Source organism: Microplitis mediator, chromosome 10 (genome assembly GCF_029852145.1).
Source record: "Microplitis mediator isolate UGA2020A chromosome 10, iyMicMedi2.1, whole genome shotgun sequence".
Taxonomy (NCBI): Eukaryota; Metazoa; Arthropoda; class Insecta; order Hymenoptera; family Braconidae; genus Microplitis; species Microplitis mediator.
Window position 1 is genome coordinate 19,457,968 of NC_079978.1, and position 23,201 is coordinate 19,481,168.

A 23,201-nucleotide genomic window follows, 5' to 3' on the forward strand; every position below is an offset into this window, starting at 1 on the left:
TTTGTAATGCGATATAGTTTTTGCCAATGAAACCGCGAAATTTTTTATTGCGAATTTTGTTTATAAATATGCTGAGTAATTTCATCGGTATTTGATCGACAAAACAATCTAAAAGTTGAGACATATATTTAAGATTATCTCTGCTGTGAAATTCTTAGAATTATTGGTAAATATTTTATTAATTAAAGTCAATTAAATTATAACGTTATTATCAAGATATTGAACTATTTTATTATTTATATAAAATAATCGATTATTCAACTTCACGATCATCATTTACCAGTTTGTGAAATATTTTTACCTAAAAATTGTATTTCGAGGTGATAGGATCTGATTTGCATAAATCTTATGTATCGCGGCTCGATAGATTTATGCAGATTAGATCGTGATCTACGTCTACATACTAAAAAAAAATTCGTTTCGAAAAGATTCCAAAAAAGATCCGCATGTGGAACTTCTAAACATGAGACAGATTAGAATTTCTAATGGAACTTTATTGGAAGGTTAGTGATTTTGATGGTAAGAAAAAAGTTTTTATGAGCGAATTTAGAGTAAAAAAAGGCGTTCTTGGAACTTCATATGGAGATTCCAAAAAAGTTCCAGAATCACCACTTTTGACTTTTTTATGGACTAAAGAAGGCGATCCAAAAACTTTCCGAAATCACTTCTTTTGCATCTTTTGAAGAATAAAGACGTTCTAGAAACATGCCAAAATATTTCAAAAATCACTACTTTTGAATTTTTTGTAGAACTAAAAAAAACGTTCATATAAAATTCCAAAAAAGTTCCACGAACGTCCTTTCTTGACTCTAAATTCGCTCATAAAAACTTTTTTTTTACCATCAAAATTACTAATGTTCCATTCGAAGTTCTAATCTGTCCATGTTTAGAAGTTCCACATGCAGAACTTTTTTGGAATTTTTTATGGACGTTTTTTTTAGTTCTATAAAAAATTAAAAAGTAGTGATTTCAGAAAGTTTTTGGAACGCCTTTTTCAGTCCATCAAAAAGTCAAAAGTGGTAGTTCTGGAACTTTTTTGAAATGTTTTTGAAACGTCTATTACAGTTCTATAATAGGTTGTAAAGTAACGATTTTCGGACCATTTTTCAATGTTTTTGGAACGTCTTTTTTAGCTTCTGAAAAAAGCCAAAAGTGGTAATTATGGAATTTGTTATGATTATTATCATGATTATGATTCTTATTTATGTCATCAATATTGCGTTGGTGTGAATTTTAAAATTAAAAAACGACTTGACTTCACCGAGATTCGAACCCTGACCTTCCACGTGCGAATTCCGCCCTCAGTCCGTCTGTCCGATGTCTCCTTTAAACAAAAGTCTCTGAACTTTTAATCCATATTCGTATACGCAATCTCTACCAATTGTTAATTTTATCGATCTGTTTTCAAAAAATTACACGCCATTTAGTAATTTTCAATCTCTGTACAATACAAAACACTACGTCATTCTGTCAAGTATTCAATGCATAATTTTAGTTAATTTTCATATTTTTACAGACGAAAAATCTTTCAACCGTATAATGAAATTTGTTACTTAACGTTTAGTAATAAATAGTAAAAGTAATGCATTCATTGATGAACATTAGTAATTTTTACTAAAATATATTAAATATGATAATATTTTCACGACACATTTTCTCCGTGTACTTACAGATAAGCAGCTTATAGTGGATGTACACGAGCTATAATGGTGAATCCAACGTATAAATTGAGACAAAACTGCTCCGTAAAAAGTAAAGTAGTTAACAATTTTTTTTTATAAAATATATATATATATTTTTTTTATTTTCCATATACAAATTCGTTTTTTATATACATGAATAAAGACATAAATATCGATTGATATTATTCTTTACTATATACCAATTTTTATGAGACAAAGTCGAAGGAAGTAATTGCATAACTTTATGTTGTAATAATGAGCAGTTTAAAATCATGACAAAATTATAAATACATTTTTGAATGACAAAAATATATAAATAAAGTCAATTTTATTTATTCGATCGTAAGAATTTTTACCAATGATGACCGTGACCGTAACCGGCATGAATGGCAGCACCATGACCAGCACCATGAGCGGTGATTTTTCCAGATGGTCCAGAAATCACAACATCACCAGCATGGGGACCGGAAACTGCAGCAGTACCAGAATGGGGTCCAGAAATGACAGCGCCGTGGGAATGGGGGCCAGACAAAACAGCGCCGTGGGCATGGGGGCCAGCAAGAATGGCGCCATGGCTGCCATATCCAGCGTGAACAGCACCATGATGGGCAGGACCAACGACTACGACACCGTGACCACCATGAGCCCCATGACCGTATCCATATCCTGTACGGAATCAAAAAACAAAAGTACCACCATAACATTCAGAAACAATGGATCTCAATAATAGTTTTTTTACGGAAAAATACACACCAGCATGTCCAAATCCATGGGCAAAACCACCGTATCCATGAGCGAAACCGTGACCATAAGCACCATCGTAGTGTCCATCGTAGCCCTCAACGTGAGCAGGTCCAGCAACGGAAGCGGTTACGGTCGCGGGTCCAGCAACGGCACCGGATACATGCACGGGTCCAGCGACAGATCCAGCAAGATGAGAGGGTCCAATTACGGGACCAGCCAAAGCGGATGCCCCAGCATGCGGTCCGACAACACTAGCCGGTCCTACGGAGTGTCCAGCAAGAGCTACACCATGGGCTCCGTAAGCCCCATGCCCTCCGTAAAATCCATGGGCACCATACACTCCATGATCACCGTAGCCCCAAACTGCACCACGACGGTCGCGTCCGGCAGCCGCAACACCGAAAATAGCCAAAGCGATGATCTGTGCACGATAACTTTGGTAAGTAAACGCTTAGATATATATATTTTGATAGGTTGTTTAATTTGTATCACACAATTGTATAACAATGAGTTATAATGATGCGTCAATGCGCGAATTATTACACTGATACTTACAAAAGTCTTCATATTGCTGACTGTCGATGGTAGAATGTACCTCTGAACGGTACGATTCGACCTTATATACCTACGACTCTAGGATGCTGACCGCGCCCCCGCTGATCCCTTCGAATCATATTCACTGACGGGAGGTTTATGCATTTCGTAAGAAGGTTAACAATGCCACACCCAATAAAGTCTGGTGCATCGAGAATTGTGATCTTGTGTCCTTCGAAGCTCCCGGTAACACTGGAGACCTCTGATTTCTCCGTTTACAATAGCGATTAGACTGTTGCAAGTGATTGATAACCGTAAATCGATCGACAGACTCACGATTTTTTTTCTTAATTATTTCAAACGGTTTTATTACATCATTATCTAGGGTTATTATTATTGTTTTTTTATCATCGTAGCCAAATATGTTTATTGCACTGAGAAAAAAATGTGACTTTTTTTACATGTGTTCAGATTACCCGGGTAAAAAAAATTGATCTGTTTTGAATCGAATAAAAATTTTAAGTTATTTCTATTCGATCCTACACAGTAAAAAATATTGTGTTAAAATCAACACAATCTGTGTGTTAGAAACGGTCTACACAATATTTGTGTTATTTTTCAAAACAGACTATTTGTGTTGAATTTCAACACAAAATTTGTGTTAAAATTTCAACAAAACATTCGAGTAATATGAAAAGTAACTTCAACACTTTTTAAATGTTAATGGTGACACAAAAAAAAATGTTAACTGTTATATTTGTACCATGGATTATTTTTAGGTTATCAAAAATGTCAACAATTATTATTTAACATTGAACTATTTTGTGATAGTAAACATAATCCTAAAGTTAGCAGACAGTTAACAATTTTTGAATTTTTTTATTAACAAATCAATTACGAAAAACAAAATAAAAATATGCGCACATAGAAAAGTAAAAGAGCTACAGATGCAATTTTTTAAATGGATTTTTTTTTTTTAAACTATACGAATCATGAACTTTGTCAACTTAATTTTTTCATGTCCAATTGAAAATAAATAAAATCAATGTCACAAAAATAATAACTAACCAAGCAAAACTGATGCTTAATGGCGCTTCCCGCGTGAATAGAAGAAAGACATTTTTTTTAACACAATTCAACTGTCGTTTCAACACTTTTTTTGTGTTGATTTTAAAGTAACACTTAATGAATGTTGATAATATCGATTTTTGTACTAGGTAACACTTTTAAAGTGTCGAATAGGAGATCGATTGAAAATTTTAAAGTAACACAAAGAATTGTGTTGATTTGACACAAAATAATCAACACAAAAAATTTAACACGGACCGTTTTTAACACAGATACACAATATTTTTTACTGTGTACTTTTTATTTATATTTAAGTAATATGTGAATTTGAATCAAGTTTTGCCCGAAATATTCCTCATGTAGATTATTTTCAGACTTGTTTTTTGATTTTTAGTCGTCTTTAGATCAAAATCAGACTTTTTTTCTCAAAATATTTCGCCTTTTGTTTTTATCTAGACCAAAATCAAACTTTTATTTTTATTTATTTATTTATTCTTTTTGTCTATTATTTTTATTAATTTTTTTTTTGGTGGACTTTAGATCAAAAACATCTTGAAATTTTGTGAAAATTCAAAGACAGACCAATTAGTCCAAACAAAATCTAGTAAAACTAAAATTCGCCCAAATTTTTTGACTGGAGTTTATTTACTTGCTCAATATTAAGAAAAAAATTTTATTTTGTCAAAAAAATATTATTAAAAATGCGTATTTTTCATGTAATGAAGTACAGACTAATTTTGTACCTTAACAAACATTTTTTTTATAAATAAATATTTTTACCCTACCCGAGATTCGAACCCAGACCGATCGAGACTTATGACCTACGCGTTAGCGCGCTCAGCCGCGATGGCTTTTTGGAAACCATGTTTTTAATAAACTCTTGTTATTCATCGATGTTTGTCGTCTTAAATATTAATTTACACAACTAAATAATAAAATTTAAATATTTAATAGTTTATAGAAGTAGCTCCCCGGGTCGAAAAATTTAATCTGATTTTAGTCTAATTGGACTATTTGATCAGTTTTTGATCTTTTATAAAAACTTTGAGCTGTTTTTGATCTGTTGTTTTAAAAAACAATTGCGACGCGGGCAGACAAAACTAGATTAATTCTTGAACTTTAAAAAATTTTAGCTCTGAAAATTTGTAAGGACTAAACTAGATTAAATCATGGATTTGTAATATTTTTATTTATGGGCAATATTTATAAAAAATATATTAAGTTACAGAATTGATTATGTTTTGTTTACTATTTATTTAGTGTCTTTTGTTTAAAAATGTCGACAGTTAATAAAAGTTTGACAGCTTTATGTTTTAGTTGACTTGACTGAATATTTATAGTATTGAATAAAAGTAATAAAATAACTTAAAATGTCAAGAAATTTTCCTTATTTACTGGATAAAATCGAAAATATTTTGGCATTAGAAACCATCAAAATTCTTGTGACATCTTATAACGGAAGCGCATTAGCATGTTTCAAATATCAAGAAAATTAAAATAAATTTATGAATCTATATTATTATTAATAATATTTATATTTGTAAAAAGTCTTGTTTTTGATCTAAAAGCGATTAAAAACAGACTAAAAATTATAGTAAATAAAGTCTGTTTTTGTCCTTAAAAACAATTGAACACAGGCCATGAATTATAATAAAACTCTGTTTTTAGTCTAAACGCGATTTAAAACAGACTAAATATCATACGAAAATAAGTCTGATATTGGCCTGGATAAGGAATAGTACGGGCAAAAACAGATTAAATTCTTATATAAAATAAATACGATTTATAAACTTAAATTCAAGAAACAATATTCGAATTTATCATTTATTTTAAAACAGATTTAATTTTTTGACCTGGGTCTCGAAAAAATTAATATATTTTATATTATTATCAATGCCAATGAGAAATTTTATTTTGTTATAAAAACAAATTTTTTTCTAATTTTTAATTACATCTTTCTTCAATTCCTTTTTTTTTTTTAACCAAATATTTGCTTTATCCAAGTTTTTAATTGCAATAAATTTGAGAACGTATCAACTAAATTGAAGAAATATTTGCTTGCCTCGAGTAATTTACGCTTCTAGAAATTTATTACTAAAGTGAAGCAATAGTTTTCTTAAAATGATAACTATCAATTTAAATTTAGAAAAAATTACTTATTTTGATCATTTATGGAATCAAGGAAAATAATTACTTGAATTTTTTTTCTCAGTATAAGGATTACAAGTAGGCGATCGATAATTACACCTTTGGATGAGTCACTTCACACGATTCCTCAGGTGAAGTAGCGTCTGCGAGGGAAGATAAAAATTGTGAAAGAAGGTGAGTGTGGGTTACCATCATCGAGAATCATTCTGTACAATTAACTTTGCTCGCTAGGTCGTATTGAGATAGTTTGACTCGACTTCGCGAACTCGACCTTTAAGATTCATGTTGCAAAACTTGCTAATGTCAGAGAACTTGATATTATTAAAAGCCGCTCTAATTTCAAGTGAATGAAATTAGCGATCTGATTAATTAAGTAAATTTAATTAAGACTCTCAATCACTAGTATTTTTTTTTTAAGCAGAAGATGACTCATAAATTTTAATTTTACATTAAATTCCTAAAAATTTGCCATTTTATATAAATTTTTGAATAAATGAAGTGAATTTTCAGTTTTTTGAACTCAGTTAATCTAGAATTCAATTCGATAAATAGTCCGTTAAATTAGCGGGGAAAGGGGCGGGGGGTGTCGCCTTATAAGAATCCCTACGGTTGATAATCAAATTATCGTAATTGATGATGCGAAATTAGAATATTTGGTAAAATCGTAAAAAATCCAAAAGTGTACACCTTAATCGCTTATTTTATTTTTAATTATTACTTTTATTGCATGATAATAATAATTTTTTTTTTAATTATGAATTTTTATTCAACTTTCAAATTATTAATTTGATTTTTTTATTTCTTACTTTCAATTTAATATTTTTTTTAAATATCCCGCCTTTTTGTCTTAGATGTCGCTCTTTTTTCTAACCTACTCTTACGCTAGTGCTGCTGCCAGTAGCCGATAGAGAAAAAAGGAACAAATAATAACAATAGTAAAAATAAAAATGGCAGCTAAATTTTTCGTAAATTACAAGTTTTTAAGTTTTTATTAATTATAATTAAACCAAAAAGAGTTGGAAAGTGATTTACGAAAAGGTTCTTGTAGTCACCAAACTAACGCTAATAAAAAAAAATTATGCCCGTGAACCGTTTTATTCGACAGTTATCGTGATTGCAAGAAATCAGTTAATTAATTGACATCAGGGCTTCCCGCGACTAAATTAATTATTTAAAAAATAACATATTAAGAAATTAACTTTATGTTGTATTATAATTATTCCTCAACAAATTCTCTATATGATGATAAAAATTTTAACCAATTTAAATATACTTTAAAAAGTGTGGAGATGATTGAAAGTGAGTAAAGTACCCGGAAAATAATCGAGTGCCAATAAAGCCTACTCAGCGCTTCGCGCTTGAGGTGCGCAATAGTTTTTTTTAGAGAACATTCAATAAAATTTTATTAAATTGTACTGAAACAAAATAGTATAATTCTTCAGAATATCGAATTCCCATACAAAGTCACCTAATTTCGAAATTTTCCCATAGATCGGCCGATGCCTGCCCGATGAAAAAAGATTTTATACAATTGTATAAAATTATATACAAAAAATGGCCCGATCCAATTGTATATAACTGTACACAAATTGTATACAAGTCTATATAATTATATACAATTTTATACAAATTATATACAATTCTATATAATTATATACATTTCTATATAATTGCAATATATAGAATTGTATAGAATTGTATATAATTATATAGAATTGTATACAATTTTCTATACAAATTGTATACAATTGGATCGGGCCATTTTTTCTATCCAATTATATATAGTCTATATATAATTATATATAGTCCATATATAATTGATATATAATTCTATACAATTGTATAAAATCTTTTTCCATCGGGTGGTTTGCAATGATTGGCCAATGAATGGCTAACTATACTGGCCCGTGCATGGTGAATCATTGGCAGCCGTCTTTTTGCTTTGAAAAACGGCGCACAATTAACCGCCGTTCGTTGGCCAACGTTTTGATCGAGTGCTCTTGATACCAAGCTTTGGCCGGTGATTGATTGCCACGATTGGCCAATGCTTGGCATCTTGTTATCATCCGATATCTGGCCGATCTTCGGCCGATGCTTGAAAATTGGCAGCCATTCATGACCCAGTAATGGGCCGATTCTTTTTTTTTTTGTATGGGTCGTCTGACAATCACCTAAAGTTTTTGGGTAATTTTTATTATAAAATTTTTCGCATGCAGTTGCGCTGCAAAGTCTTTTATAATTAGAATAAAAAAAAGAAATTAATCGAGCTTAAGAGATTTGAATTTTAAGCTCATTGCCAACTAAAGTTCTAAGACTGGCAAGCAGAATATTTGTTGTCTGTAAGATGTTGTCTCTCGGTTGCGACTAATGTGTATAGTAGATTTAAAGTTAGTAAAGAGAATGAATGATCAAACGTGATCCGCGCTAATGGTGAGACTGACATTCTCAATTATTGTCCGCGAAAGTAATAATTTACTGGTGCAATATAATGAGATTATGGGAGTACTATTCCTTTGTCTATTCTATATATTCTATATATTATCAGGCTGAAGGACAATAATTTTTTTTTCTCGTGCAATAGCTTAAATTAATATTTTTTTTTTTTTTAATAATTGATTGAAAAGCCGGCAATCTAAAGAGTAATTTCAATTTAACGCATGGGTTGAAAATTAGAACTCATACTCATATATATTGAACAAAAACGATAGAATTGCTTTCACACCACTCACAGTTAATTTATATACTATTGAAGTATTTCACAAATAGCGAAACAGCTCGGGAAAAAATGTCACAGTGTGCAGTAGAAAAAGTTAGTAAAATTGTTACGGAATCGAAAAAAGTTTTATTTAATTTATAATTATTTTTCTTTTATTACCACAATCACTATAAAATAGTGAAGTTGGTTTATTATCTCGGCGCTGAGAATTTTATCGTTACGTTGTAGTCAAATTTGCCTTTATTATGCAATAAACATTTATCACATAATTACTGCAACTTTAACGACACTATTAAAAATTTTGTTTGTTTTTAAAAAATTATTATTAACATTTATCAATTGTACGTAAATATGTATTTTTCACGCATTGAAGGAATAATTTATCAAACGTACATAAAATTTATCAAATATTAAAAAACATTTTTCGATAAAACCATATGTTTAAAAGTTATTGGAGCTCGAAGTAAAATTGGAGATCTTTTTACTTTTCCGGCGAATCTATCAGACTTATCACAAAATAGTGTAAAATCTTTTTTGTTGACAATTCTATTTTCTACAAATTATTGTCAGTAAAGTTTTTTCAAATTCCGCATTGTTTTCTAGTTATTTTCATTTTAATGTCAAGCTCTTGAAATCGATCAGAACGACTTTTTTAAGAGCTTGAAATTGAAATGAAAATAAATAGAAAATAATGCGGAATTTGAAAAAATTTTACTGACAATTATTTGTAGAGAATAGAATTGTCAACAAAAAAGATCCTACAACATTTTGTGATAAGTCTGATAGTTTCGCCGGAAAAGTAAAAAGATCTCCAACTTTACTTCGAGCTCCAATAACTTTTGAACAGATAGATTTATCGAAAAATGATAAGAGACCTTTTTTGTAGAGCGTTCAATTTCCTACAAAAATATGTTTTAGTCTAGTCGATCTGTTGATTTGTTTAATGAGTTAACATCACTTAAAGCTAAAAAAAAACTTTTCCCGTGTTATTTAAATGGGAAAATCGAATTTTTTAATGAGCTAGGTCTGTAACCGACATAGAATTTTTTTTCTTGCGCGAAAATTTTTTTTTTGTATTGAACTATGATTTTTTCCACATGCACTTAAAAAAAAAAATGTTGCTCCGAAATGACGCACCCTAATGTATTACATATATTGATAATTATATATGAAAATTTTTCATAAGAATAACAAGGAAAAAATTTTTTTTACGACTTCTGATTTTTATAAGTAGCTAACGATGAGTCATAAGAATAATTGGCAGGCATAGCTTGTAGGGAATTGAATGTTCTACAAAAAAATATTCTTATCATTTTTTGATAAATCTATTTGTTCAAAAGTTATTTGAGGTTGAAGTCGAATTCATATTAAATTTTGCGATCTTTTTACTTTTCCGGCGAAACTATCAGACCTATTACAAAATATTATGATACCTTTTTTGTAGACAATTTTATTCCCTAGAAGTTATTTCAAATAAAATTTTATCGAATTCCGCATTGTTTTCTAGTTATTTTTATTTTAATGTCAAGATCTTAAAATCGATCAGAAAGTTATTTTTTTTATTATGTATCTGTGACATATATTTTTTAATATATATTTACCATATATGATATTTTCATGTGGGTTAAGAAAAAAAGTAACTAAATTATAAAAAAAACGGGGTAAGTCCAGGCGGTGTAGGTGTTAACTTTTTCGGTGTTGAAAGTATTTTACTTTGTGAAAAGAAAACAACGAAAAATTCTTTTAAGTCCGGAACGATTTCATAGAGGAAATAAAAATAATATTGATAGAATTGTAAAATTCTTCTAAGTCCCAAACGACTTTATAAAGGAATAGAAAATAATGCGGAAAGAATTTTAAGTAAATATCAAATACTCAGAATTTGGCCGGCCGAGTTGTGCACCGCGACGGACGAATGAAAAAAAGAAGAGAATAGCGATTGGAACTTAGAATAATTTCATTCAAGACTGTACTTGCGCGTGCGGCGATAGAGGGCGACCGCAAGCGAAATCTTTCTACACTTGCGGCGGAAAAACCGGGTGATAAGTTCGCTCCACAAAGCCATGGAGGATCAACTATAAAGTAATTCATGGGTTAATTTATAAACTTTTAACCCGAATTTAAATTTACTAATAATTTTCAAACAATCCGATGAAAACTTAAAATTTAAAATGGAAACGTATTTGGTTAGTTTCTATAAAACGGGATCAAATTAAGACTGAACTATATAAACATTGTAAAACATCTATTACAAATAAAATATGATGACAGAAAGTTATGAAAACAAATCAATCCAACATGGACTCGTTCGCCGGGTGATTATTTTACGGAGTACTTTTATCTCAGCAAATACAAAAGACTACATTTATCTGAAGTTCGGCTGAGACATAAAAAAATGTTGGCTATTAACCTACGAGATAGTTGTTTCGATTATTATTTGTTATTTTTTCATTTGTTCATAATTGCCATGACAATTTTGAAAATATATTACTTGTGATCACTGAATGAATATCATCAATATATATATATATTGTTAATAATTGACGATAGAGTCAATGAGACTTCCAATCATCAATTGTGGAGCAATTCGCATTCTGCTTTTGTGAAATGCCAGAAACTCTTCGAGTTCTGTTGGAAAAAGCCTTAAAGTGTTTTTTCGTTCTTAATGTATTTACAGAATGGTTTTATTAATAGATTATTTTGTTTTATTTGAGACCCCGTTGACGTCAATCATTACAAAAATCGTACGGATGTCTTAATTGTGATCAGAATCGCAGTCTAAGAAATTCTACCGATAATCTAGACACAGCTTTCTGATTTTGAAAGCAACGGGAAGTTTTGGCGTTTTCCCGCAGGGTCAACCGTTTTCCAAATTTTTTAATATGTAATACATTTTTTTTTCTAATTTCTGTAAGTGGGAGTTTCAATTTTCTTCAATTTAACACCACCAAATTACACTGCCTACACCGGTGTTATTGAATTTTAACACCGCGTGGTGTTAAATTAAATCCGGTTTTAACACAGCTCTTTTTACAGTGTAATGAAGTGACATTGCTTATTAATAATAAATATTTTCAACGTGTTCATATAATTTTGAAAACGTATGTTCACGTGTGTTTTGAAAATATTAACCTATAAAAAAAAAAGTTTAAGTAATTAAAAAATATATTAATATTAATAATGAATAAATATTGTAACTCAGTAATTAATAAATTTTTTCAATATAATTTTATTGATAATTTAAAATATTCTCTATTGTTTTTTTGCAGCGATTTACTATACGAAATTTAAATTTATCAACACGGTCTAAAATTTAACACCATGCGTTATGTAACTTAACACTGGCAGTATTAAAATATCAATTTAGATGTTTTAACATTGTAAAGCTATCAAAAAAAAAATCTGGGCATCCCGTATGAAAAAACAATATATGGTTAAAATATATAAAATTATATATGTTTGCAACAAAAAAATATATGATATATTATATTGTATATTACAAAAAATCATATAGAGATTTTCGCCGATTTAATATAAAATTATATACAGTAGTAAATATATGTATTCCATATATGTAACTTATATGTTTTTTATATTAAGCTATATATACATTTACATTTACTTTATAATATATTGTATTGATATATTTCTTTTTATATTCAAAAAATATAAAATTTTTATATGAAATGAAATATATGGTAGCATATAATTTATATTATATATGGCACCATATTTTTTTTTGTTATATTTAAGCATATATTTTATTCGGTGTATGTATATGTATATGGGTATATATATTCGCATCAAATTAACTAATTTTGAAAATTTTAACTGCAATTTAAAGATTATATTAAAATTTAGATCTAATTTAATTGGAGTTGGTCATACGAATAAGAAACTTTTTTTTTCCATACGCAATACAAAATATATGTTTTATATATGATCAGAATATATTTTTCGTATATGACTAACATATATATATTATACATGCTAAATATATACGGGCTTGTATAAGATGAATATTATATTTTCTAGTATAAAAAAAATATATAAGAAAATATAGTTAAATTCGCCACATATATTTTGTGATATTTATCATATATTTTGACCATATATGTTATTTTCATACTGGATCGGTTGGCCACACGGGCCAGCTTCAAAACTTCCCGCTGTTTTGAGCTATTTGAGAAAATACAAAGAAAATCTAGACTCAAGGCTCGATGTTGTGAGAAAACATTAGAATCGTCGTCAGATAAATTCTATGGAAATCCCAGAGAAAATAGCGAGAAGTTAAAAAACATTAACGATTATATTTATTGAGATTATTCCTTAAAAACTTTTATTCAAAATTTGTTATGCAATTACTGAAATCAGTTCTGACAATGCATAGAATATCTTGCCAATCAGTAAAATTCTTGTTGAAACCTTGTTTACAGTTATGTACAATCGCGAGCCATCTGTTAGCACTCCAAGGAGCTACTAATCAGTATAAGTAAACTTAGTTGACAATTTCACGCCAAGTTTGGAAAGCACGAATGACCTCTTCGATACACAAACTTTTGATTAAACAAAATTCGATATAATTAAATTATGGCTTTTGTTGTTTAAAATCAGCGTCAAAAATTCATAATAAAAAAAAAATTAATTAATATTATAAAATTGAAGTAATAATTAAAAATAAAATGAGCGATCGAGGTATGCACTTTTGGATTTTTCATTTTTTTTATCAAAAAATATGAACATCAATATTGAGTTAATGTTATCTGAAAAATTATCATTAATCTATAATACGATTCGAGCATAGCATTCTCTTATCATACGTTTTTACGTTATCGCATTTTTGGTTTAGTAAAAGATAATGATGGCAATAAATACGGTATGTTCATGTGTGCACTTGCTGGGAACAGGATTCGCAATTATCCTGACTTTCGAGTGGGTCGTTGATTCCACTGTAGGACGAAAATTACGAGGGCCGTTTATTATTGAATAGTCTGCTGAAAGTATACGCTGCAAAGTTAATTAATGGCTAAGAAACTAAAAAAATTAATACCAAAAAAAAGAAGCATGGAAATTTATCGACACAGATAACAAAAAACTAACTAAATAAATAAACCCTTAATTCTTTCAAAAAACATTAGTATAATTTAATCTCCTAGTGCCTTATGGTATTTTTAGGACACAAAAACTTTCAGTAACATGTCACCTAGATGTTATCATATATTACATAAACTTACAGCATTATTTTTGTGTCAACTGAAGAATGCTAGATCACAAGTAAAATTGAACCAATCCAGAAGTCGGTTAAAATGATCAACACTCAGGACTTTTTTTGAGTAGGGATGGAAACTTAAGATGAAGAATTGATTCTTGATTCCGATTTTTTTTTTATAAATTTCGATTCTCAGAATCGATTAATCGATCTCAAGAATCGATTCTTTCAAATTTAATCGATTCTGAGTAAAAAAAATTTTTTTTTTTAAGAAAATTAAAATTTCAGAAATTTTTTGATATTAAAAAATAAAACCAATAAAATGAGGTTATAAGTATAATAGAATGAAAATTTATGAAAATATTAGAAATTTTACGTTTTATTACACTGTAAAAAATTCGCGGAGTGAATGCGGATTAAATCCGGAGTGAATGCGGAGTGAATGCGGAGTGAATGAATTTTTAATTATTCACTCCCCTCGGAGTGAAATTCACTCCGCAGGAGAGTTTTCGCGGAGTAGATAATTTTTTATTAATTTAATCCCTCCGGAGTGAAATTCACTCCGGAGGGGAGTTTTGAAAATATTATTAATAAAATATAACTCCACATAATAAAATCGAAGTAAAAATTCGCGTATTACATTATTGATCAGCTGATATACACACACATACGCACATACATGTTTAGGCACTCGCACACACACGCACGCACACATTTGCACACACGCACAAATTTGCACACACGCACACATTTGCACACACGCACAAATTTGCACACACGCACACATTTGCACACACGCACACATTTGCACACACGCACAAATTTGCACACACGCACGAATTTTCACACACGCACAAATTTGCACACACGCACACATTTGCACACACGCACGAATTTGCACACATTTGCACACACGCACACACACACATTGTTTAGCAGTTTAATATAAATTAGTATAAATTTATTTAAGTATTAAAACTCCGGACCGGAGTGAATTGGGAGTGAAATAAAATCTGCGTCACTCCGAGATCACTCCGCTAAAAAAAAACTCCCAATTCACTCCGCATGCGGAGTGATTTTTTTCAAAACTCCGGAACTCAGAGTGGCGGAGTGAATGCGGAGTGAATTCGGATTTAATTTCACTCCGAATTCACTCCGGATTTTTTACAGTGTAAATAAGTAAATCTGACAATATTAATGTCATGGTGACTAAAGTGGTACAGACAAATATGACATACTAGTACAACTACAAACTATATTCCGGAAATGAGCTGTATATTATTTAGATGCGATTTTCATGCGATAATGAAAAGGAAATTAACTATATATGTCATCAAAATATTTGTAAGATGATTGATTAAAAATAAACAAATGTAAGATAAGAAAACGATGCAAACGCACAGAAGGCACTAAATTTGAATTATTTATGTAATAAAATATACAATTACTTTATGCCATTTTTCATTCAATAGAGTCGTTAGTTCGGCATTAAAAATAAATTATATACCCGATCACTAAGAATCGATTCTTGATCGATTCAGATAACTGGGAGTCGAGTCTAAATAATCGAGTTTTTTTACCACAAAATCGATTCTCGGGTAGAATCGGAATCGATTTTAACATCCTTATTTTTGAGTGAAGGCAAATTTTACAAATAATTTGTAAAATAACAATTTACATTCGATATGAAAGAAGAGTAACACGCGAAATAACGCTTTAAGCGATGGATTGTAGTATAGATATACGAAAATAATGAAGACGAAAAGATTGCACGTGGAGGGGTTCGCGGTTAGTCGTTGTATTCCAGTACCAGCTTTTTGACAGACGTCCAACAGGATGGGTAGGGACGACCAAAGAAGTTCACATCAGAGTAGATAGCATTGATCGAATTAGATATTCTGTTAATAGGCATAAAACGGACATAGTTTTTGGAGGATTTTGTAGTATTTAGCAGCCGGCTATGTCGTAGGCCCGTTTTGGGGCAGATAAATTCAAAGCGTTCAAGTATTTCTGGGGAGTCAGTGTACCCGTTTATTACCTTGTAGAAGAACGAAATGTCGTTAACTTGCCTTAAATTCGCTAAATAATTGATATGAAGGTACTCATATACTGCGTTGGTGTCCAAGTCATGGCCTGTCTGTCGTAAGAAGTAAGATAGGAACTTGCAGAATCTGTGTTGGGTTTTTTCAAGCCAGTGTTTCGGTATGGGGTGCCCAGATGACCGAGTTATATTCCATAATAGGTCTCACCAATGAGGAGTAAAGACTAAGCAATGTAGTTGCGTTTCTGAACTTTCCTTCTTGACTCCCCAGAAATACTTGAACGCTTTGAATTTACCTGCCCCAAAACGGGTCTACGATCTAGCCGGCTGCTAAATACTACAAAATCCTCCAAAAACTATGTCCTGTTTGGGCCTTTCAACAGAATATCTAATTCGGTCAATGCTATCTACTCGGATGTAAAATTCTTTGGTCGTCCCTACACATCCTTTCGGACGTCTGTCAAAAAGCTGGCACTGGAATACAACGACTAACCACGAACCCCTTCACGTGCAATCTTTTTGTCTTCACTATCTTTGTATATCTATATTACAATCCATCGCTTAAAACGTTATTTTGCCTGTTATTCTCCTTTCATATTGTCTGTACATTGTTATTGTACATTGCTGATTGGCGTTAAATAAATAAATAAATAAAGTTAAAAAGTTCGAATATCATATTATACCCGAGTTGCAATAATGTTTCAAAGCACGATGGAACAATATATGTTTGAAGAATATATTGAACCACCGCAAGCAAGATAATAAAGACAAAGGCATCAGATCGATGAACGTAATAGTGCATTGTTAGTCAACACAAGAAGTTAACGAGTTCCCTATAGCAAATATTAATTTAATTGCGTCATGTCATAATTATTTGTAAATTATAAAGCTATCAACTAAGTTAGTATATATATTATATATTTGTAATTGTTTAGTAAACTTATCATCTATAATTATGACAAAGGAAATAGAGGGTTGTAATAGTAAGTAAATAAGAAGAGGTAATGTATGAGTTTTAAATACTGATGCTTTATTTTTTTTTTATATAAAGTATTGTATAAATGTATAAACGCTATAAATACGTGGTATCTATCTATGGTGGTGGTGGGGTGCTAGTCGTGATCGCATAGAAAGGGTATGACGAGGGCGGGCGGGGTCGAGGGCCGGCGACGGCGCGCCATCTATATACATTGATTCACTCACAGGAACGGCTGACCTACCACAACCCATCAGTCTTCTTCACAAATATAACAAGGATATTTATGTATGTGTATATATATACGGTAACACAGTAATGGTAACACAACACATGTACTTAATATATATACACATATATTTATATATATATAAAAAAAAACGTTAAGAAGAAGACATGGACGAGTATGTAATATAAAAATATGTATGCTTATATGCTTTAGTGAGTTGAATAACTACGAAGAAACCGTTTTTAGGCGGCCACCTCATCAAGGGATAGCGTTTGTGAGTGAGTCGATCGGCCAAATGATGTTGGAAGATGTCAGTGGGTCAGCGTCAACAGGAATGTTCAATAAAACAGAACAGCTCCCAGTTGATCACGTTGAATTGTCCACTGGGTCGTGACCAAATCAGATGTCTTCATTGTCGAACGTTTTTGTCGTAATGGTGATGATGATGTTACGACGTTGCGGTCAAACGGTGTAATTTGTTAAATTTAATAGTGATCGCTCAATGAAGGACAAAGATCGGCTAAGACTTTGGGTATCCGTTGACTTGGATTAGGCCGATTTATCTCACAAGTGACTGACTGTCCGACTACTCCTTGATTGCAATGCTCCGCGATTAAACGGAGCTTTGGAATAAAGATGTACAGGCTGAGGATTCGTAGATGGGTATGATTGTGGTAAGTTTGCCGCCGTCACCGCACCGAGATCGCTGGGGTCCTTGAACATACTTAAGCCCACTTGCCGTGGCCGTGGATTGGGGCGGGGATGATAGCTCCGTGGGAGCCAAGACCAGCGTGGATGGCTCCAGATGGTCCGTTGATCACAGCAACTCCGGCATCGTGTCCACCGATGGCACCGTGGATTCCTGGACCACCACCGATCACGGCAATGGCACCTGGACCTCCGAAACCTATTGAGTTTATCATTTATTATTATATTTGTAAATTAGCTTTTGAACTATTGGATTATAAAATGAATACTGACCTCCGAATCCACCTCCGAATCCAGCACCGGGAGCAGCAGCAGCAGCAGAGCCAGAGCTACCGTCGTCACCGTTGATTCCACCGGCACCAGCGTAGAATGCAACACCTCCGTAGCTTGGTCCAACAAGGGAAGCAGTAGCTTGGGATGGTCCTACAAGGGTGGCAGTTCCTTGGGATGGTCCAACAAGGGTGGATGGTCCAGCAGCGGGTCCAACAAGACTGGCGGGTCCAGTACGTGGTCCTCCTACGGATTTAGCTCCTTCTTGGGGTCCTACGAGGTCAGATGGGCCGCTTTGGGGTCCAACGTTGGCTTTTGGTCCTTCTGCGGGTCCAATGTCAGACCTGCCTCCAGTTACTCCACCAGATACGATTTGTTGGACTCCTGCGGCACCAGCAGCGGCAGCAGCACCAGCTGCGTAGCTGGCACCAAGACCACCAGATCCCAAGCTGGATGCTCCTCCTTGAAGGGAGGCTGCGGTTCCAGCACCAGCGGCAAGACCTCCGCTAAGACCGGCTCCACCGTGTCCTGCGAATCCGTATCCACCACCGTATCCGCCGTGTCCACCGTATCCGTGACCACCGTAACCTTGACCGTGGTAACCTCCGTGGGCAATTCCGGCGCGGGCAGTTGCCACAGCCAAACAGGCGAATACAATCTGAAATTTTAGTGTCGATTATAGTTGTATGTGCGGTATATAGTTAGTTTGTTTTATATGCAGTCAATTATCGGTAATGAGTGACTATAACTTTCTCAAGTAACAATTCCGAATGTCCGATTTGATTACAGGAAGCTGAGAAGGTATCATAGACGTAACACTGTTAGTCTCCAGCAAGCAAACTAACGATTATGGTCTAATGTGGCACTCAACAGTCGGGTGGTGCATAACCATTTGCCTTTCACTTTCAGTGCTCGGCTATAATACATTACGATTCCTATCCGGTGTGTTTGCGGAAATTGAATTTTATAAAAAATTCAAACAAGTATATACTCAATAATTACTGTCCGATATTTATCACCAATGGGATTAATAAATTTAATTGCTTGCGTTGTTTGAAAGAAAAAACAAATGTTTAGACAAGTCACGCGATAAATAATTGTATCCGTACTTTGAAATTTATGTACGCGGAATTGGCAAGTTGAGTTGTTATGTCACAAAGGGTGTAACGAGCGAAACTAAGTCCCGGTGAAAATTAATACGTGGTGCTGTAACACTTCGTAATTGGAGTGATAGTATAAGTCGATTGCATTTTCGCTTAGTTAATACCGTAAACTGGCTGTTTTAGATCCATATTAGGCGAAAAATTCTTCCCAGCCCATTACGTTACAAACCAGTGTTGAAAAAAGAACTAGGTTGATTGGCGCAAACGTAATCGTAAATAGTTCATTACTGTTAGATATATTTAATTAGTTATTACTCGATTTATATGTTCACTGATACTTTTCTGGTTAAAACTCAACCGTTATATCGTAAGCTACCTTTTTTGAAAAAGTGTCTTTGAAAAAAGCTATGATTTGTATCGAAAATAAAGTTTGTTTGAATAGTTAAGTTTTATCGTCAATGTATTTATGTAGACCGAGAGATTGTTGGGATTTACTAGCGAAAAGTTACTGCGGCACGTCAGCATTGAATTATGTATGCAGAATAATAATCTCGAAATCTTTCGCGTCTGTCTAGGTGTTTCTATTTATTACTATAACTGGACCAGGTTATAAATTAATAAAACAAAAAATATAAGTTATTAGAAAGTTTAGAAAATTAGAAAATATGTTTTTTCAATCTAGTTATTAAAAGCTATGTTTTTTCAATTTAGTTATGAAAAGCTATGTTTTTTCAATCTAGTTATTAAAAGCTATGTTTTTTTTGGCCGCGTGAAATTTGATACTTTTGATATTTAATTATAACTGTCGCGAAAAAAATAGTGATAATGATACTGAATAGCAACCGGTTAGTGAGATGACTTGAATCTTAATGATGACTGTATGCAAAAACCGGTTTTACGGTACTCGTAGTATATATTGGCGCGGTCAGTTTTTTGTTGTTATGAATGAGATACGTGTTTGCTTGAGAAAAAGATCGAGAAGTGAAGAAAATAAATTGATATTTAGATCATTTATTCAAAAAATAAAATATTAATTTTGAATTTGCAATATATAAAATATAAGTAACCCTGAGATATGTTCTCGTAGGGCACATTATAATTTTGAAAATAATGAGTTTAGAAAAAACAATTTTAGTAGAATATTATAGAATAGTGTAATGAAAATATAATTGACTGGACAATAAGCTTTTGAAAAAGCCCTTGACCATCCCGTAATACTCACAAAGGTCTTCATATTTGTGATGTGTATGGTGGGTTGATAGTCCGGTGAATGACTGACTTGGGTTGGGTCGGTGGGCCTTATATACTCCTAAGTCTACTCTGGCCACGCTCCACAATCACCATCCTTTCGAAAGCAACGCGCCTCCACCCTCCTCTCCCCAAGAAAAACTATAATCCTCAATTGCCGATGGACGTTTTGAGTGGTAAGGGGTAGGGCGAGGAGGTACGGGGTGGATTACTAGGTAGGCCACTAACGGCTTCGTCTAAGTAAAGTTATTTCTCCCCTGGCCTCTCGTTTCACCGCATCGCCTTCTCTTTCTATCCCCCACGAATAAACCAGAGAACACCGTACCAAGTGCACCAGGCACCGGGTTACCTGGTCACCTACGATACTCGCGCGGGCGTGGTGCTCACTATCTATCTATTAGACTGGTCCATACGCAGGTGAATTATCGATAAATTTACATCATCCAACGTCATTTATTTTATGCTTTTAATTATCTTACCCGCGTAAAAAAGATATATATTGTTAAGAATATATGTAAAAATATATGCTGGGTATGTTATATATATATATATATATATATATATATTGATAAATATGTTTTTTACATATATGGGATGATGAATTTATAATGTATTTTTATATAATGGTCAATATATTTTTCTCATATATGGGTGGTATATATATTTTATAAAGTATAATATAATGAACTTTATATATATTTCCATATATTTTGACTCGAATAATTAGTGATATATTATGTATATAATTGATTATATATAGAATTTATGTTTAAGTCTATGGCTCGCGGTATATAGGAACATATGACTAAATATATATAGAGTGTCATATATTTTGCAATATACTGGAAAACATAAAAAATACATATGATATTGTATATTATATATGTAGTAATTTTAATATAATATATCAATGTAAAAAATATATACTAAGATATATATGTTAAACATACATAAAAAAAGTTATATTGATAAATATATTGGAGCAGTATATTTGTTTTTCAATATGTTATCATATATTTTATAATATGATTTTTCATGCGATCAGTTATATATTTTGTATCTACTTTTTATTGACAATAAATATGAAAAGTCAAATTGAAACTTAATATTAATTATCGATATTTACTTATTAAATATCGATATTTGGTGTAAAGATCTAAATTCTAGATGATTCTGTCACCCGGGTCAAAAAATTTGATCTAATTAGTGATCTAATTTTTTACTTGATCCAAGAAATTTTTCGCATTATAATTTGAAGTAAAAACATTTTCTTCGGTCGAAAAACAATTTTCTTGGATGAAGAAAAATTTTTTTGAGCCAAGAAAGAAATTCTTGAACCAAAAAATTTTTTCCAGTCTTAAGAAAATTTTTATCTTTAATTCATACACAGAAAAAAAGTTATCTTGAGTCAAGAAAACATTTTGGAAGACAAACGTTTTCGGGAACCAAGAAAATTTTCTTGAACCAAGTCAAGATTTTCTTGAATCAAGTCAAGATTTTCTTGATCCAAAAAATTTTTCGCATTATAAATTGAAGTAAAATTTTTTTTTCGGGCGAAAAACAATTTTCTTGGATGCAGAAAAATTTTTTTAAGACAAGAAAGAATTTCTTGAACCAAGAAATTTTTTCCAATCTTAAGAAAGTTTTTATCTTCAATTATGAACTGACCCAGAAAAAAAAGTTATCTTGAGTCAAGAAAATTTTGGAAGACAAATGTTTTCGGGAACCAAGATTTTCTTGAATCAAGTCAAGATTTTCTTGATCCAAAAAATTTTTCGCATTATAATTTGAAGTAACAAATTTTCTTCGGGCAAAAAACAATTTTCTTGGATGCAGAATATTTTATTTGACACAAGAAAGATGTCAAGATTTTCTTGAAATAAAAAAATTCATCATGGTCAGAGGAAATTTCTATTTAATCCCAGAAAATTGAGGTTGTCAAAAAAATTTCTTGAATCAAGAATATTTACTTTCAGCAAAATATATTTCGCGCCAAAAAATCTTTTTTTTCTGTGCACAGAAAAAAATTTGATTAAATTTCCCATGTTAATTAAATACAAAAAAAAATAAAATTGAATAGAAATAACTTAAAATTTCAATTCGATTTAAAACAGATCACATTTTTCAACCCGGGTATGAAATAATTCCTCATAAAAATCCCACTCATATTTAAGTTACAATTTTTGAAAATTTATATGTTACCGAGTACTAGGTCAAGGACGAGAATAGTCCACAAAGATTTTCTATTAAATTCAGTTGACCAGAATGTTACGAGCAAGTAACTTTCAACTGATGCAACTGCAGGAGTTTGTTGGCCGAGATGCTGAGACTGCAAATTTCGATAAAACGGTGAGGTGGATGAACAGTAAGATATTTGGCGTTATCGTAACTCGGATTTATTACTCGATGACCACTTGGGCTAGTGGGCGCATTTCCCGAAGAAAAAAGACTCTTCAAGTGACCACTTTCCAACTTGTTCACCTCCGACTCATTCATTTTATTTTAATTTTTTTTCTCCCTTCACA

At 31.9% G+C, this 23,201-nt stretch overlaps 2 protein-coding genes and 1 long non-coding RNA gene across 3 annotated transcripts; 1 reads left to right on the forward strand and 2 right to left on the reverse strand.

Moving 5' to 3' along the window:
* Positions 1–1,795: 1,795 nt before the first annotated feature.
* Positions 1,796–3,139, reverse strand: LOC130675887 (uncharacterized). The gene is made up of 3 exons (XM_057481783.1): positions 2,982–3,139; positions 2,436–2,847; positions 1,796–2,348 (listed from the first exon to the last, which is right to left on the reverse strand). Exons 1-3 carry the CDS (start codon positions 2,991–2,993, stop codon positions 2,035–2,037), a joined length of 738 nt encoding a protein of 245 aa, XP_057337766.1. The 5' UTR covers positions 2,994–3,139; the 3' UTR covers positions 1,796–2,034.
* Positions 2,737–19,755, forward strand: LOC130675888 (uncharacterized). The gene is made up of 3 exons (XR_008991352.1): positions 2,737–2,865; positions 6,241–6,350; positions 19,115–19,755. It is a non-coding gene; the product is annotated as an uncharacterized LOC130675888 (long non-coding RNA).
* Positions 17,152–20,789, reverse strand: LOC130675886 (spidroin-1-like). Its single transcript, XM_057481782.1, has 3 exons — positions 20,651–20,789; positions 18,329–18,983; positions 17,152–18,254 (listed from the first exon to the last, which is right to left on the reverse strand). Exons 1-3 carry the CDS (start codon positions 20,660–20,662, stop codon positions 18,073–18,075), a joined length of 849 nt encoding a protein of 282 aa, XP_057337765.1. The 5' UTR covers positions 20,663–20,789; the 3' UTR covers positions 17,152–18,072.
* Positions 20,790–23,201: the final 2,412 nt, after the last annotated feature.

What these genes read in the sequence shown, in the direction of transcription:
- LOC130675887 (XM_057481783.1), bottom strand. An exon ending in CCATGGATTTGGACATGCTG is followed by an intron (nt 2,349 to 2,435) that starts GTGTGTATTTTT and finishes GATTCCGTACAG; the next exon opens with GATATGGATACGGTCATGGG.
- LOC130675886 (XM_057481782.1), bottom strand. An exon ending in ATTCGGAGGTGGATTCGGAG is followed by an intron (nt 18,255 to 18,328) that starts GTCAGTATTCAT and finishes TAAACTCAATAG; the next exon opens with GTTTCGGAGGTCCAGGTGCC.